The 15,967-nt window shown below is 41.3% G+C and overlaps 1 protein-coding gene and 1 long non-coding RNA gene across 4 annotated transcripts in view; both read right to left on the bottom strand.

Annotated features, from left to right (window-relative positions):
• LOC143182170 (serine/threonine-protein phosphatase 2B catalytic subunit 2) overlaps positions 1–15,967 on the bottom strand; it is a 113,782-nt gene that overhangs the window by 62,226 nt on the left and 35,589 nt on the right. For all 3 annotated transcript variants that reach the window (XM_076383013.1, XM_076383012.1, XM_076383014.1), the window contains exon 2: positions 7,571–7,774. In XM_076383013.1, the coding sequence (XP_076239128.1) occupies positions 7,571–7,774 (204 nt within the window). The remainder of the gene's footprint in view (positions 1–7,570; positions 7,775–15,967) is intronic.
• Positions 11,894–15,544, bottom strand: LOC143182346 (uncharacterized). The gene is made up of 3 exons (XR_013002425.1): positions 15,398–15,544; positions 14,677–14,881; positions 11,894–13,698 (listed from the first exon to the last, which is right to left on the bottom strand). It is a non-coding gene; the product is annotated as an uncharacterized LOC143182346 (long non-coding RNA).

Genomic DNA, 15,967 nt, shown 5'->3' with positions numbered 1-15,967 from the left:
TTATCGACTTAACGAACAGGGCGGATTGCGCGTGTTTTTCGTTCTGCGATTAAAAAATCTACTTGTACAGTCTCTACATTAACACAACAGTGTACTTAAATATTAAAAGTTAAATATACTATTGTATATATTATATAGCTTCCACTTCTCTGTGTTCGAAAAAATGAATTTGGATAAATGTACGTAGTTTAGCTATTACCAATCGATGACCATGTAGCTTAATATCAAAAGTATTCGCAAGGGGTTCCCTGAATAAGCTGTGGAGCATGTAAATTGTTTTACTTTTATCCCCTCGTAGTTTCGTCAAAGTTATGCTTTACTGGCGTGGTCGTTAAGCATTAACGACGGAGAACGAAGCAGTTAGTCGCGCGACAGAACGTAAAACGCGTCAGAAACCTCGGGCCAATGGCACGCTGGATCCTTGTTTTATCGGTCACTCATTATTCCGTCTGAAACGTCTGGTGTCTACGGCTGGACGCGCAGCGAAACGTTAAATAAACGCTGCTGTAAAATCTCGGCAGGGTCTGGTTAGCAGGGCTTTGAAATGGGTCGATAGCTGCCAGATTACTTATGGTAGGTCTTCATGAAGATCCACGTGCTACACGAAACCACGCTCTGCTAGACAAGCGCGATTCCTCTGGTGAGCTCGCGGTTGTTGCATCACTGCGCGAGCCTGTGCGACAATGAAATATTGAAGACCATTGTGCAACCTCGAGGGCACCCTTGCCAGAACGAGCCTCGGCGAAATCATCGTCCAGGGTAGCAAGAAAGCATTGTGAGAACGCTGGGGCCTGGGACAGGGAGCCAAGACAAATAGGAGTCGCGTGCTGAGGAATTTCGCGGGGAAAATGAAGATGAAGAGCGCAGGGAGAATAGAAGAATCGCTTCTGGGATTGTACAGGGGAATGTGACACTGATAATTGTTTCGAGGGATCAGAGGCCATGTATTGCTTTGATGGGGGAACTAGATTGGCAGGGTGTGGAGACTCGCATGGCAGTGGTACAAAAAACTATGCCAGAGATACTGAAATCTTTGAACAAAAGGTGCTTGGGAACGTCAAAACAATGAACGATGCCAAGATAAACGGTAATAAAATTCAGGATGCTGATTCTGTTATATAGCCGTGCTTATTTTATGTTGTGTTATGGCAGAAACACGATAGGGTAACAGAACTTGGGGAAATTGGAAGATTTAGTAATACTGCTGACATGGATGTCGGTAGTAAAATATTAATATCTAACGGGGCCACAAGACAAGCTCCAATTTTCCTAACTTTGACTTCAAGAAATGAAATTGTAGCTCTAAATTTCTGGACCCAGAGGGTTTCAAATTCGAGCGACAGAGGATTCAGCTCTCGAAAAATTCCAAAAATTGAATATTCATTACAAAGTGATCATTACAGTAGAGAAGTCTGAAGACAAAGGCACTCAAGACAGGGAGTACAGAATACTACGACCTCCTTTGAAACAGCCGACGCAAGGGGAAAAGGTTCCCTTCGAGGAGAAAAATCCTTCGAATTGGTCTCTAATTAGAGATCCCGATGCCGTTAAGGAGAGCGGGACACGGAAGGAGGACACGAGCCATTACCGACTCACGAAATAATTTCCTCCTCTCGCCGGTATCTCGGACTCGGCGCAATAACGACACCGAGTGCACTCGGAAGCGTGCTTGCATCTGCAGATAGGCGGCCTTTAATGGTGCCTCCGGGGGAGAACAGGTATCCGGGCATCGACGTGACGGGGAATTAGAGCTTGTCGCTATTCGCGTAATTGTTCCTTGCTCGTGATCCAGATGAATCGCGTGGGTCCAGGACTGACTGTGTTTCGAACGAACTCTGTGAACAATTTCTGCCAGACAACAGCAGGACCTATTCTACTGGCTAAGGCTGTGGTTACAGTGGATGCGTTTTCTGACGAACTGATGTTCTGATGATTAATAATCAAATAGTTCTCAGAGCTGAGGGTTTTGGGTGTGAACAGTGTCCTTGTGAAAGAAATTTCCATACTTAAAATTATTCAGGTGTAGCAGACTGAACTGATAATTAGACTACAAACTATAGAATTGACACTCAGCTCTGATCCTAAGTGGATCTTGATAGGACAATTAAATTATTCACCAAGAGAAGGGAGTCAATCTGGCTTAACGCTCAGATTAATAAAAAGTCTAGTGGACATCCTATAAGAAGAGAGGTAAACAATTTCAGCCTGACCATGGGGGAAGGAGAGTCGATCGATCCCACAGCGAAGGGAACTCTTTGAAAAATCCAATAAACGTGGCTCTACGTATCCTGGTATCAAGTATCGCGTATTACCCTGAAATGACAGCGAAAAGGAACGATAAACCTTTGAGGCTGGCCGACAGCTTCGCCTTCGCCTCAGCCTCCATCCGATATCGAGTTCTCTTTGAGCTTCCCACCGTCTCTAGAGATAGTCTAAGCGAGCACATTGTTTCATATATCGCAATAAGAGAGAAATTTGTATTCCGAGCAGTACCAACAGGGGGATCGTTCCTGCGCTATCCTACCCTTCTCTAAGGCTTCCTTATGGTCCCTCCCTGTAACCGGAAGCTGTTCTGGTATAGGGCTATAATCGAACAGCGCTTTTCCAAGGCCTCTACATCGACCCCTATTCGTGGATTTACGAGTTGAGTCGTGGGTCATGCAGTTTGCATTTTATGCTCGCAATACCCTGCGACGTGGAATTTTATACAGAGGGGTTCAGTTTTCATGACGATCTTGATACTTCTTTACTCAGGTGACTCTGAGAAAATTACGGGGTGCAAGAAACACTATAAGATAAATTCTATATGGCTTCTGAAACCTTTAGATATTTACGTTTCCTAATAATTGGTAGTTTAATTGACTCTTTTTAATAATGTCTGAACAGAAAAATACCTAAGTCTTCGAAAAATATTTTTCCTACATCTCAATTGATCTTTTTTATCTAGAATCTTAAGGACCATTGTTCAATTTTTTAAAATATGAATTCCTATGATAATAGAGCACAATCTCATCTTACGAATTGCTTCAACAATCGATATCATAATTTTCACGAGAAAACGGGATGTAATTCCGCTGTAACATGGCAGTATCTGTAACGATGGTACACTTGAAGCCGCGGAGTACATCAACCGAGCGTCGACGACTTTGTCTCGTTACCGTCTAATAAGATAATTAACGACTCCGCAGCTGTTGGAGCCGACGCGAACGCCGATGTAATAGCTACGCGGGTATAATTGCGATACCATTAGAGGATCTGTTCTCATCCATGATGAAATACCCACAGACGCCTACGATGAGAGCTCCTTCATGAATCTGCTTGTTTGGCGAACTCTACTGGCTTCATTATTCGAACATGGAATACGTGGAAGTGAAGAAGAAAAGAAAATTCATATGGATATGCAGAATACATAGGCACTTGTGCCTTTTTTGCAATTCTTAGATATTGCACGACGAAAAAAGAAAAAGAAAGAAGAAAAAGTTTAGTCTATTTCAACCCTTTTATATCAATTTCTGTTCATCTTGAACATAAAACGAGTGTCTACATGTTTTTCAGACCATTTCTTATAACTTTTATGAACTGTTAAAGGGTTAATAAAGAAGGCACTCATGGAAGAACATATAAGGATTATGAAATGTTAGAAGGAATCATCGAAAGCGCCTTAAACAGGATGGTTATGCATTAAACGGCCGCGTTTATGTGGCAGCGAACGCGGCAAGGTTCAATTAATGTTCGACGAGAGTTACGTCGGAAACTTTCCTCCTGGGCTATCCCGCGGGAATTTTCTGAATAATTTAGCTCCGTGCCACGACCCCTTGTTGTTCTCGACCCAGTCCACCAGGCTTTTACCAGTCTGGTCTGCAGCCTTAGGGGTATCAATTTTCCAAGGGAGTGCATTAAGATAACGCCTCAATAAAGGGGAGACGGAGGCCTCTTGAAATTGGAAAAATAATATGGAAGGCTCTGGAAAAGTGGTCAGACTATTGCCAGCCATTCTAGAATCAAAGTGGATAGGGTCAAGAAAGCACGTGTCTTGGGTCGTGCAGTTTCTTTCACAGAAAAGTACCTCGATCTTAAAAGTACCTCAGTATCTTTCTATCACCTACTATAATATTTTCTTGATATAAGCTCCCTACAGTCATTATCATTTCTCAAAGCCACTGTCTCATTTTCCCCAAAACGTTTCCACTACCCTCCGGCCTATTATTATCAAAGGATCGAGACTACAAGTAAAGCCTGTACGTCACGCGTATCATAATTTCCCCAAACAGTGACACAATGGAACACCCCCAGAACGCTTTTGTATCCCCTCTCGTAAACGTGCCCCATTTTCCAGCACTCTTAGCAGAGATCCAGTCGCCAAGATACGCTCTGAAGATCGCCACTGTGTAAAGAGCAAAAGTAGGGAAATCGGTCCCGCGAGCAAGAAGAATTTTATTCCCCGACGTTCGAAAGACGCGCGTAGGTCTGAGGATAATTTTACGAGCGCCGCTTTACGGGCGACACGGTCGACTGGCTTCACAGGGGATAACAATTTGCATGATAGAAAGGAAATGGGATAATAAAGAGAGTCGGCGGTAAAACTGTCGGCGATGGAACGTTACGTTTCGCAATTCCACGAGATCGTTTGGAAAATTTTAATGCTGCTTCGACCACCCCCTTTGGTGATTACCCCTTTGCAGGTGGGGAGTATTATGCTTTTTTATAAAAAAGAGAAATAGAAACACTAATACTCAAAGCAAAATTGATACTCAAAATGTTGATTCACCCTCTGCAGATGGGAAATACCAATGCTTCGAAACACCACTACCCATTTCTTTCAAAGAGAAATAGAAAAATTAATACTCAAAGCAATTTATCCTCTCATTCGTATCTCCTATAAGGTCTAAGTGATCCAATTCGTCAGCGAGTCCAAAACCCATATCAAGGTGTCTATGTATCGAGACTATCAAAGCACCTTTGAGTGCACGTGTCCTGGCAAGGGTGTGAGGAAACGAACAACGCGCCATCGAGGAGAAAAATTACGCTCTCTGCGGGGGCGTCTAGCCGTCGAACGCGGGTCCACGACCAAAGGAAGGGAGGAAGGGTGAAAGTCGGTGGAATGGGGTGAATTACAGGCACAGTGAATGCAGTTGGTAGGAGCGAGGTCGGTCGAGAAAAACGGGGTCGAAGGAAGTGCAGCTGCAGGAATGAGTGATTCGAGATATCGGGTCGACTTTCTCCAAATAGTCTCCTGGGAGTCCCCATAGGAAACCCGATCGCTTTAACGGTGCACCGTGGTGGGAAGTTTCATCGTGGAAATTGAATTCGAGTGACGCAAAGTGCATGGAGCTTCGATGCACTGGGAATTACTGCAAATGTATATCATGAGTAATCCAAGTTGATATAATATTAAACGAAGGGGAAGATTAGCACTCTATGGTGAAAAAAAAATTCGAGATCAGGGTGAAGACAAGAGGGTTCATTTTAGTCGATAAAAGTCGCCCTGTTGAGGAACGATAATAACTAGGGCCAGGGTTGTGGGTGATATCTAACCCCCAGGGTTGCGCGAAAAGCGGGGATGAAGGACGGAATCGAATCGATTTGAGTTATTGTGTTCTGGTGTGTATTGTGTAGGGAGAACAATCACAGACACCGTGAAGACGACCGTGATGGAACTAATTGATGCGCGTAATTGAGGATTCGCGGTGGATGGGGAATGTGTCGGCACGTCGAGCTTTTGCTTTCGTTTCTGAATCAGAGATATTCGTCTGCATTGTGTTTTTCGCTGGTACTGAACCTGAAGAATTCTGATTCGTGGGAGGCTAGTAAATTTGGGAGCAGACAGGGTTACTTCCATTTCGGATTTTGAGGTTTTTGGGCGCTAGGATTTTAATTCTACAAATTTTGAGTTTCACAAAGTCCCAAATCACAGAAATTTCAGCTCTGAAAAGTCACAAATTTCCCTTAACTACCATCCCACGAATCTAGTCTCTTACGACTGTCTCTCAGCGAATTTTCACGCAGGAAAAGTGCACGTTCCTCTTTCTCTCGGGGCTCTAACAAAACCAGAATTTCTGCCAAGAAAGGGGAAACAATCCTCTCGCGAGAACAATACTCAGCGTCGTCAGCGATTCGACTGCTGGAAATTACGTTGCAGGCGATCCTCCCGCGTGGTATTTGCGCGAGTGGGAACAGCTGCTCGCGTGGCAGAAAATGCGCGAGTGATGAAAACCATGAACACCGAGGGGGTGGGTATTTCCCTTGGATAGACCCTCTCGAAGCGACGGAACACTTTCGAGAACACAGTTTTCCATCGTTCGCCCCAATTAGTCCAGCATTATCCATTGACACGGGCAACAAGCCGCTGAACGAAACGAAAAAAAAGAGGCCTACGCTAAAAAACACTCAGCACGCTCTACAAATACTTTCCCTCGCGTGTTTCGCGGCGCAGTTGCACAAGTGCATTACCGACAGCATCAGCGAGAAAAATGGTGGAGAAGGATCCGCTGAACAGCTGCCAGAAGGGACGAAGTGGAGGCAGAACTGGAGTACGTCAGACAAAAGGGGAGGCATTGAAAGGGAGGAACAGGAAGAGCAGAAAAAGCGACGAGGATGCGAGGGGAAATTAAGAGAGAAGTGAGAAGGGAAAAAGAAGAAAAAGAAGAAAAAGAAAGGTCAGGGCGTAACGAGAAGTTGAAAGGGGCAGATGGAGAAAATACAAGGAGCCTCGGGTCAGGCCAAAAGGAGTCTAAGAAGGATGCTGAGAAGAAAAAGGAAGACACAGAGATGTTTGAGGAATAAAAGAAGATCAACAGACAGATATAGATACGGAGGAAGGTGTTGTCGCGTTAAGACACAGAAAGTTGCGCAGGGTGTCGCGGCGCTGGAGGCCTCGCTTTTCTACCTGGTCGAGGGTTTAAGGCCGGTCCACACGAGCGGAATCGATCTAGTTCCCTTTTATTGGATCAGGCGAAACGAACCACTCAGCCGTGCCTCCGTCAAGCTCGCTCGTGTTCACGGCTACACGGGCCAGCGTGTCGATACCTTCTGCCTTCGCGCGGCCGTTCATGTAAACGCACACCGAAGGTGACGAATCGCTCTTTCTCCTGGCTATACGTGGAAACTGTGTCAAGAGCTTTCCACGTTTTTCCCTCTAACGGTGTCTCGATATAATGCGTCCACTCGAGCGACAACGTGCTCGTTGCAACGACCAGCCTCGCGGGATAAAAAATATCGACGACATACACCGATTGTTAACCAGTACTGTGTTTCACTGATTCGCTGTATTGTCTCGATACATGCTCGCAAATTGGATTTAAGATAAATGTCCTAGTCGATCTATAGTTGACCGTGGCCTATACCTGGACACTAAGACTAATTTCATTTAATTTTGAGCGTAGATTCTAATTTATCTACCATACAAAAAAAACAAAATAAGAAATATAAAAATGGTATTATCACTAGGATATGCATTTTTAGATTGTCCTCTTACTGGGACATTTGATATCTTGAGTGTCCAGGTCCTGAGACATTTATCTTAGTTACAAGCTTTTTAGAGTAAAGATTGTAGAAGAAGAAAAGGACTCACCAGTGACTGGAGCTTCTATATCGATCATGGTCTTTTCCGAACGTAGCAGAGCGGCTCCATCGTTCACTATGCGAAGGGCCGCCGCCTCGTCGATTCTACCTTCGAGGATAAAGTGCTGTTTGAGGACTTCCGGTCGCGGCCGATCCGTCCGCGCGTCGAACACCTCTGCGATTGTTAACTTGTGCGACGGCGGAAAGAGCACATCTGCGAAAAAAATGAAATTTGTTAGAAAAAATATTCTTAGACAATAAAGTTTTAAAAATGATTAAAGTCTTCTTGGAAAATGAAATGAATTTTGAAGCTCTACCTGAAAAAAATTAAACAAGATGGTCATTTTAATTAAACAGGGTGGCTAAAAATGAGAAATTCTATTATTTGAATTTTAATACAGTAGTCCATTAAATTTGTACAATTTGCCAAAGTCGGTCAAAGACTGGCACACATTCGAGGGAAGCATTTAACATAAAGCCCAGAAATAACGAAGTCACCGCGTACTCTGCAATCTCCGACTACCATCCGATGTTCCGCAAACATTTGCAGAGATTACGAGCGTGCAGAAGTTTGAACTCGTTCCAGGCGATATTTCCTAGCATGCGTACGAGTATTTCGGATGGACTTGGCGGTACGATTCGCTGCAATCAACCGAGTCCAGTAAATATTGATCGAGCTACTCGCGCAACGACAATGTTATCGCGAGTCATCTCCCCGTATCTCTCCAATTAATGCTTTGCATACATTTACGGAACGCTGCAGAAGTCCGACGCCCGTCGCGGAACTCTCTTTCTTTGAGGATGATTTATAACCTCTATCACGATTCGTTGTAAATTACTGTTTGCATGGGAGTGAGAAGACAAAACTGAGTAGAAATTAAAGTACCAGCTCGAGGGGCTACAAGAGAAAATTTTGAGAATTTTCTTGAGAAGATATAGTGAAAAAGGAATGTTGAGTTTAGAATTTCAATAAGTTTCACGACTTCTCTCATCACAACTCAGGTTTCATTTAATTTCCGATTGATTACCTGGCTTGCATCTCTCAGGTATCTCCATACGTTTCTTCAAATTTGCCTTTCTGGGAAGCCTGCACTCTTTTTTAATACACTCTGGCATGGGACTCGGAGATCGACTTTTTCGTATTGATGAAGCGGATGTCTCCTTCGACGATGATCTTCTCTCAAGCTCTTCTTTCGTTAGCTCTTTGTCGGTAGAAGAACCTGGCGATCGTTCTAGCGAACGTCTCTGCGAGTAGTTGACTTTCTTCGAGGCCAGCTTCTGTAAGAACGACTGCAAGGAATTGCTGCTGGAGTTGTCGTCCTCGAAGACGTCGTCATCCCCTTCCTCCTCGTTCGACGAATCCTTCGACGTGTCTCTCGTTGAGTACTTCGACGAGTACTTCGACGAACCCTTCGATGAATCTCTCAATGAGTCCCTCGATGAGTCCCTCGATAAGTCCCTCGATAAGTCCCTCGATGAGTCCTTCGATGAGTCCTTCGATGAATCCTTCGATGAATCCTTCGATGAATCCTTCGATGAGTCCTTCGATGAATCTTTCGATGAATCCTTCGACGAGTCCTTCGATGAGTCCTTCGATGAGTTTTTCGAGGAATCTTTCAACGAATTCTTCGACGAGTCCTTCGACGAGTCTTTCGACGAGTCCTTCGACGAGTTTTTCGACGAGTCCTTCGACGAATCCTTCCACGAGTCTTTCGACGAGTCCTTTATCGAGGTATCTTTGGAGCTCGTGTCACTCGAATTTTTTCGACTGGAGTCATATTGACAGCTGGATTTGTCTAGCTCTTCAGCACTGTTTTCAGATAACAGATTGACGTTCTCATTCAGAGATCTAGAACTTGAGTTACAGCTGGAAGAATAGTTTATCAAAGCAGGGCTTTGCTGAATGGACGGTGAAACTCGATCCATTTCACTGTTGTCCACCTCCTGTGTGGAATGATCTTCGACCTCACTTCCATCAGTAGAAGGACTTCTTGAGTTTATCTCCTCCTCGTCTAAATTATTTTCTAGGGATGCGTGGTCATCTTCATTGACCATGCGACTGCAGCTAGAGTTATTCAACTCCTCATTAAAATTATCATCACTATCCTTCACCGATAGTATTTTCTCAGACGCCTTGCTAACATTATTATTACACTCTTCAACATCATTATCAAGCTCATCTACTTTAACATCCTCTATCCTACCATCCTGATTCAAATATATTTCCATCGCCTGTACATAGCTCTCAAAGATCATGTCCTTCTGCAGAGGTGTCACAAGGTCCCCACAGCTGATCTCTATGACCTCCCTGAAGATCTCCCACTGCACACTACTCTCATCCAACCCCTGCCGACAATCCTTTGCTTTCCAAGCCCCCTGACACTCAGCCCTCTCCCTGTTGCTGTCCGAGAGCACGAAGAAAGCCTCAGAGATCTCGTGCAGGCTTTTCTCCAGCTGCGACACGACCTCGTCCTCGCAGAGCGGCTTGCACTCCAGTGAGCTGTCTGCTGCGCCACGAGGGGAGCCAATGTTGGCCTGTAAGGAGCTGTCCAGCAAGGCAGCGCGTGTTCTACTTAACGAACGATTAAAAAGGGGACTGACTTTCGCCGACTCTTCAGGGTCCACCTGCAATTCTGCCAGCTGATGGCGCTGGTGCTCATAAGCCAGCATCCTCCTCAGGGTGCTGTTATCAACAGTGTGTCTCCTATTCACTGGACTGTTGTTCCTCCTACCTAGGCTGGAGAAGTGGACGTTGAAACGGGACTCCAGCGCAGCTTTTAATTTTCTGAGTCCAGAAGGCGTGGATTTTTCGTCGTCTTCGTCGAAAGAGTCTATTGAGTTCATGTAGCTTTCTCTGAAGGACGAGTCCTTCGTGGGCGTAGGCCTAGGTGTCCTGGGAACCTTAGGCGACTCTAAGTGGAAGTTCTTCAGCCTGTCGATCAGTTTCTCTATAGTTGGACCCAGCTGTCTATCGGTCTTGAAGTGTTTGGAGGAATCAGGCGTGCTGCAATTGTCCATTAGAGACAGATTCACGGACTCAGGGGGACTGCTGTCGGACATTGTTGAATCTTGAAGATTCTTGGAGTATTTAATACGATTATGATAATAATACTTCCTTTTGGCTGAATTATTGGTGCTCACGCTGCAATTGGGCTTCACGTCGATTATTTTACTATTGCCCAATAGCGAACCAGAATTCTTCGTTCAAACGAACCGTTGGTGACCTTCGCGAACACGCTGAGACAACAACATTCCTTGGTCTTTTTTAAAAACACTTGTCTCATACGTGTTGAATATTAAAATTACTGTTGCACACAATTCGCGACAAGTGCGCGCTGAGCACGATCGAAAAACACGTGATAATTATCGATTGTTGGTCTTTCACGTGTGATCAAGCAAGTTTTCAGGTGTACAAGCACAAACTGTTAGCTGCTCGACCAATACCAATCGACTCGAATCAGTCATGGAGCAAAACTAGTTGCTAGATGAGTATTGAATTATTGAGACAGCTCGTGCTGGTGGTCTGGCCAATGGGAATTTACCTTTGGGCAAGCCAATGGGAATTCGATCTCTCGTACCACTTAAGTTCCTATACTCAACAACAAAAATTCTGCCCGTATAACCTATTCCTCTAAGAATTATCTGTAATAAAATTGACTTCTATCTATTTAAAAATCTATAATTTTATATATATTGGAAGCACTTTTGAGAATAAATTTTTCTAAATAAATTAGTATTTCTAACCGTGTTCTATATCTTGACGAGCTCTGTCGCGAGCAAAACCATCGAATAGGGAAACGTGGCTTGTTAGACCACGTTGAATGCACCGTGCCTCGTGAAAATGGAATCTCAAGTCAAAGTTTAAAATACACGCGTTGAGGAGTGAACGTCTCTATTAGATTTGACGCGGGGAATTTTGTTCTCTCCGAGTCGCCAAGTTTGTTCTCGACGATCTCTCTTGTGCAAGATTCGAACTCTGGATAGTCAAGAATGAAAAAAGGTACAAGGAACTTTTACTATTCAATTTTTCAACAGTTTCTTGACAATTGAAACTTCGAGGGAAATTTTGAACTATTGACTACAGCTTGTTTCAGGTGGAAATACTTTTTCTCAGTTTACGTTGACCAGAAAATAAACTCATAAAAGATAGCTAATTGTAGGAGTACAGATGGACAGTGTTCATGGATGTATTTCTACTCTTTTATGAATAAATAATTTTGTTTTACAGTAGGAATAAAAATACTGCCTGGGAGATCGTGGATAATGAAAGATAGTGATCTCGAGGATAGTAGTGGAATAGGTCGTTCTAGGCCAGACAACCAGTTCAGGACTTACATATATTTTATAAAAATTCATTGATTACCTGTTTTTTTACAATGTATGCTTTGTTTATAATCATAGTTAAACCATTTACTAGTAATACGAAATCAACAATTATATCAATATAATACAGTATCGCAGTATGTACAATGAAAATACAGTAAATCGCCTAAGTTAATAGAAAATTATCGTGCGTGTGTAATCATCGTGCTACTAATTATCGATGGATTTTTAAAGAAACACATTTTTACAAGAAATTAAAAATAAACTTATCACTACGTTTATATCCTCTGATCCTTATTAATGTTTCCTAATTTGTATTGTTTTATTTCTATATCTAAGGTTCATTAGCGGTCGCATTTTTGTCATCGTGAGCACATTATTTGCGTTGCAAGTTGCAATTATTTTTTAAAGGGAATATCTTTTAGCAAAAGAAATGTTCATCGTGATAGTTTCGAGCAAAGTATTTACAAAGCAATATTTGGGAGAAATCGAAAATTAAAATGGAAAATGGAAGCATGCAATGGTTTTCCCCGAATTTAATTAAAATGGGTGAAAGCATCGAGTTTTCATCGAGTTTTCATCAAGTAAAAGTGAAATAGTTGTTTGATAAAAATGTTAAAAGGCAATTTTATCAATAAATTGTTAAGAAACTGAAAAATCAAAATGTGATAAAAACAATAGTATCACAAATGTATAAAACATTCCTGAATCTCAATTTAAAATCATTTTTACCATTGATTGCTTCCATTTTCATTAAACGATGTCATTGTAAAGGAGACGATTTCGATAGAATTTCAATCATGAATTTAACTCGAACGATTATCGAAATTTGCAATAATATTACATACATTTATTTTATTGCCTAATAATAAGAACAGAAAATAAATTCGTAATATGTGGTTAGCAAATATACCGAATTTTCATTTATCTGTCCCACTTAATCGACCTTATAGTTAATTAATTAAAAATGTAATTATAGAAAATCGATTGTGAACACCAGTGATATTTTGACACATTTTTTGTGGCCCCCTCCATTCTATCCTAACACAAGAAGGAAGATTTATGTGAAGGACTGGAAATTTTTAGCGCTATGAAAATTTCCAGTCTTACCACATAAATCCTCTCTGAAGATACCAATTTTCTAATTAGCATCAGACATTTCCTATGTCTAATATTAATTACATTTAATAATACTTCTGGAAATACTACGTTCTGTATTTCCTACACTTCCTATTCTAATTAATACCTAATTACAATTAAAATAAAAAAATAAATGATTGTTTCACGCAAATTTCGATAACGATGAAAATTCACGAGATATTTGCTACAAAAACGGTCCAATTGTTTGACTTATCGGAAGATCGAATATTTTCCAAGAAATTTAGGTTCAAGATATTCACCTCGATGGACGAAAATCAATCGAGAGATCGAAGAACAACTGATCGGGTCCTGATAAAAATCGAATATCCATTATAAAATTCGTCGATTTTTAAAGAATGAATTGATCCAGTTTTCTCGATCCTGGCTCGATTTTCGCCCCTCTCGCTTATTGACGAGAGTTCAAGGAGAAAAATGACTCGGTGTTCAATTTTCGGTGCTGATCCTGTTACTGTTTCCGTCTTTTATCTTTTTTGGCGACATTTTGCTCAGAAGTTGATCGCGTTTCCCTGCGATTTCCACCTCGAGAGAAGCGCCTCTGAAGCGAGTCAGGCTCGCAACGACAAAGCAACACATAATTGTTAGTCTTTATGTGGCTTTGACGAAGCGATAACGAACGAAGTGCTGGCCCAAAAGCTTCGATCGTCCATTTCGTTGCTGCGACAAGGCGACAGAGATTTTAAATTGAAAATATCGATCATCTATATATCACTTGGAAACAGGGATTTTTACTTCTTGGAGACTCATTTATCTTGGAATCCAGGAAGATGGAATTTGTGGAATCAGTCTTCAATTTATTATTTTGTAAAGAGAAATTTAGTAGATACAATTTATAAGGGCAGCTACGAAGATTACACCTTTTTGTAAAGATTCCATAATTTATCAAGTCGAGGATTATTCTTTTGGTATAAATTCTATAATTTTTCAAACCACGGATTATCCTTTCCCTCACAAATCCCACGATATTTTTTCTAAACCAAAAACTACTCTTTGCACTAGTTCTATAAATTTTTCTTGTCACGATCATTTTTCTAAAAATAATTCTATAATTTTTTAAACAGGGGGCTATTTTTCTTCACTCAAAGTTCGCGAGTTTTTGTCAAGGAAAAACTATTATTTCTGTCACTAATTCTATGATTTCACTAATTAAGAATTCTCTTTCGTATGGAAATTCAATGAGAACTGCGTAACATCTTAACTTTAAACGGTGAGGCGGATGCGAGGGGGGATATTAGCATGAAGGAAATTTTTGCCAGATGAGAAAGAACAACGTGACAGTGGGTATGATCAACGTGACGAAGTTTCTCGCGTAACGCTGCCAAAAGGCGCGTATAAATAGGTTGCCTGACAAAAACAAGCCGACGAGACGTGTTGCATGGACATTAAGTTTTTAATCTCCTCGACGCATGCTTTACATGTGCTCGTGGATTTTCCTGTGCCATATTTTGTTCCACTAAATTCGAGCTTTCGACTGGCGATCCAGCGAAACTGATCTCGTTTCGTTATTTATGATTAATTATTCAGAATAGCTCTACCGAAATCGCGAACTCTTACTTTCATTAATACTCCAAAAAACTTTGCTAATTTTGGATCAATTTTGGCTATGTATAGGATTCAAGGAAATTAGTGTCTTACCTTAAATAGTAGCTAAACAGCTTGCAATGCGGTTTGATACACTGTTCAACGAAATATGCCAGATAAAATAACATCGTGCGCCACGATCAAATTTCTTGGGATTATCCCTTCAGTTCCTCGACTGTAGGAATTCCGATTTTCAAACAGAACGACCGTTAAAGCCTTCGGGTATACATCGAAGGACCTCGAAGCGTCTCTCGTTAATCTGCAAAAACGGAGCCTTCAGGGACGAGCAAGGGAACAACATAATAGCCTGGTATCGAATGTCGTCGATAAGTAGTATTATGAAATAACAAGGGAATAACATCAAAGTAGAAAATTGAGGAATATATAACATTTCAAGAAATATAAAAAGAAAATATTAATATATGAGAAGTACAGAATCTTGAAAATAGAGAAATTTGAAAATATAGATATATTACAATGGCTCGAATTTGATAATACAAAAAATTAAGAAGTAGGATTCGTAAGCTTGCATACATCTTAAAATTTTTAAATACAGCTATTCAGAAGTAAAATAGTTTATTAAGGTTAGAACATCGAAGTGTAAAAATGTTAATATATATAAAATTCAAAAATATTAAAATTTGGATATGAAGCTAATTAGGAACATAGAAATACTTGCATTTCCTCACATTTCTTTTCCAAATTTGATATAATACAGTTTAAAGATTGATAAATTCTCACCCAAAGTAGTGGTTAGAAAGTGACGTCACATTACCTTGTCGATTTTCCACAATTAGGAATGAAGTTTTCCAAAAATAATCGATCATTAGTATCGAGTAGAGCTCCTGGATGAATAAACTACAAAATCTTGCTGTATTTTCCACTGATTGAACATTTCTTTTGCGATTTTTCGACTACGCGTGCTCACTCCATGACGATCGGATCGCGACTTGCGCGGAAATCAAATCTGCGCAGTGACGCCGATTTGCTAAGATGGTGGCGCTGCTGGCGCGAAAATTTGAACCGCGAATTCGAATGTTGAACCAGAAAACGAGGTGATGACTCACAATAACTATGAAAATTCTTGAAAATATTGACGAATCAGGAAGTGAAATATTATAAATCGTAATTAGAACTACTAAAGAATAATATAAAGTGTATTTTATAACAAAGTGACTATCAGTGATATTTGCATTTCGCTCCACAAAATTTGGAAATTTTTCTAGTAACGAAAAAGCAAAGCTGATTTTGGAACTTCCTCTCAAATTGACGGGCAATCGATATTTTCCAAATTCATCGCGTTTATTTGATGCCGCGACGCAATCAAACGCTCGGAACGCTTTAC

The sequence above is a fragment of the Calliopsis andreniformis genome, chromosome 8, assembly GCF_051401765.1.
Source record: "Calliopsis andreniformis isolate RMS-2024a chromosome 8, iyCalAndr_principal, whole genome shotgun sequence".
NCBI lineage: Eukaryota > Metazoa > Arthropoda > Insecta > Hymenoptera > Andrenidae > Calliopsis > Calliopsis andreniformis.
Note: the sequence above shows the minus strand (reverse complement) of the source record. Positions and strands in the feature narration are given on the sequence as shown.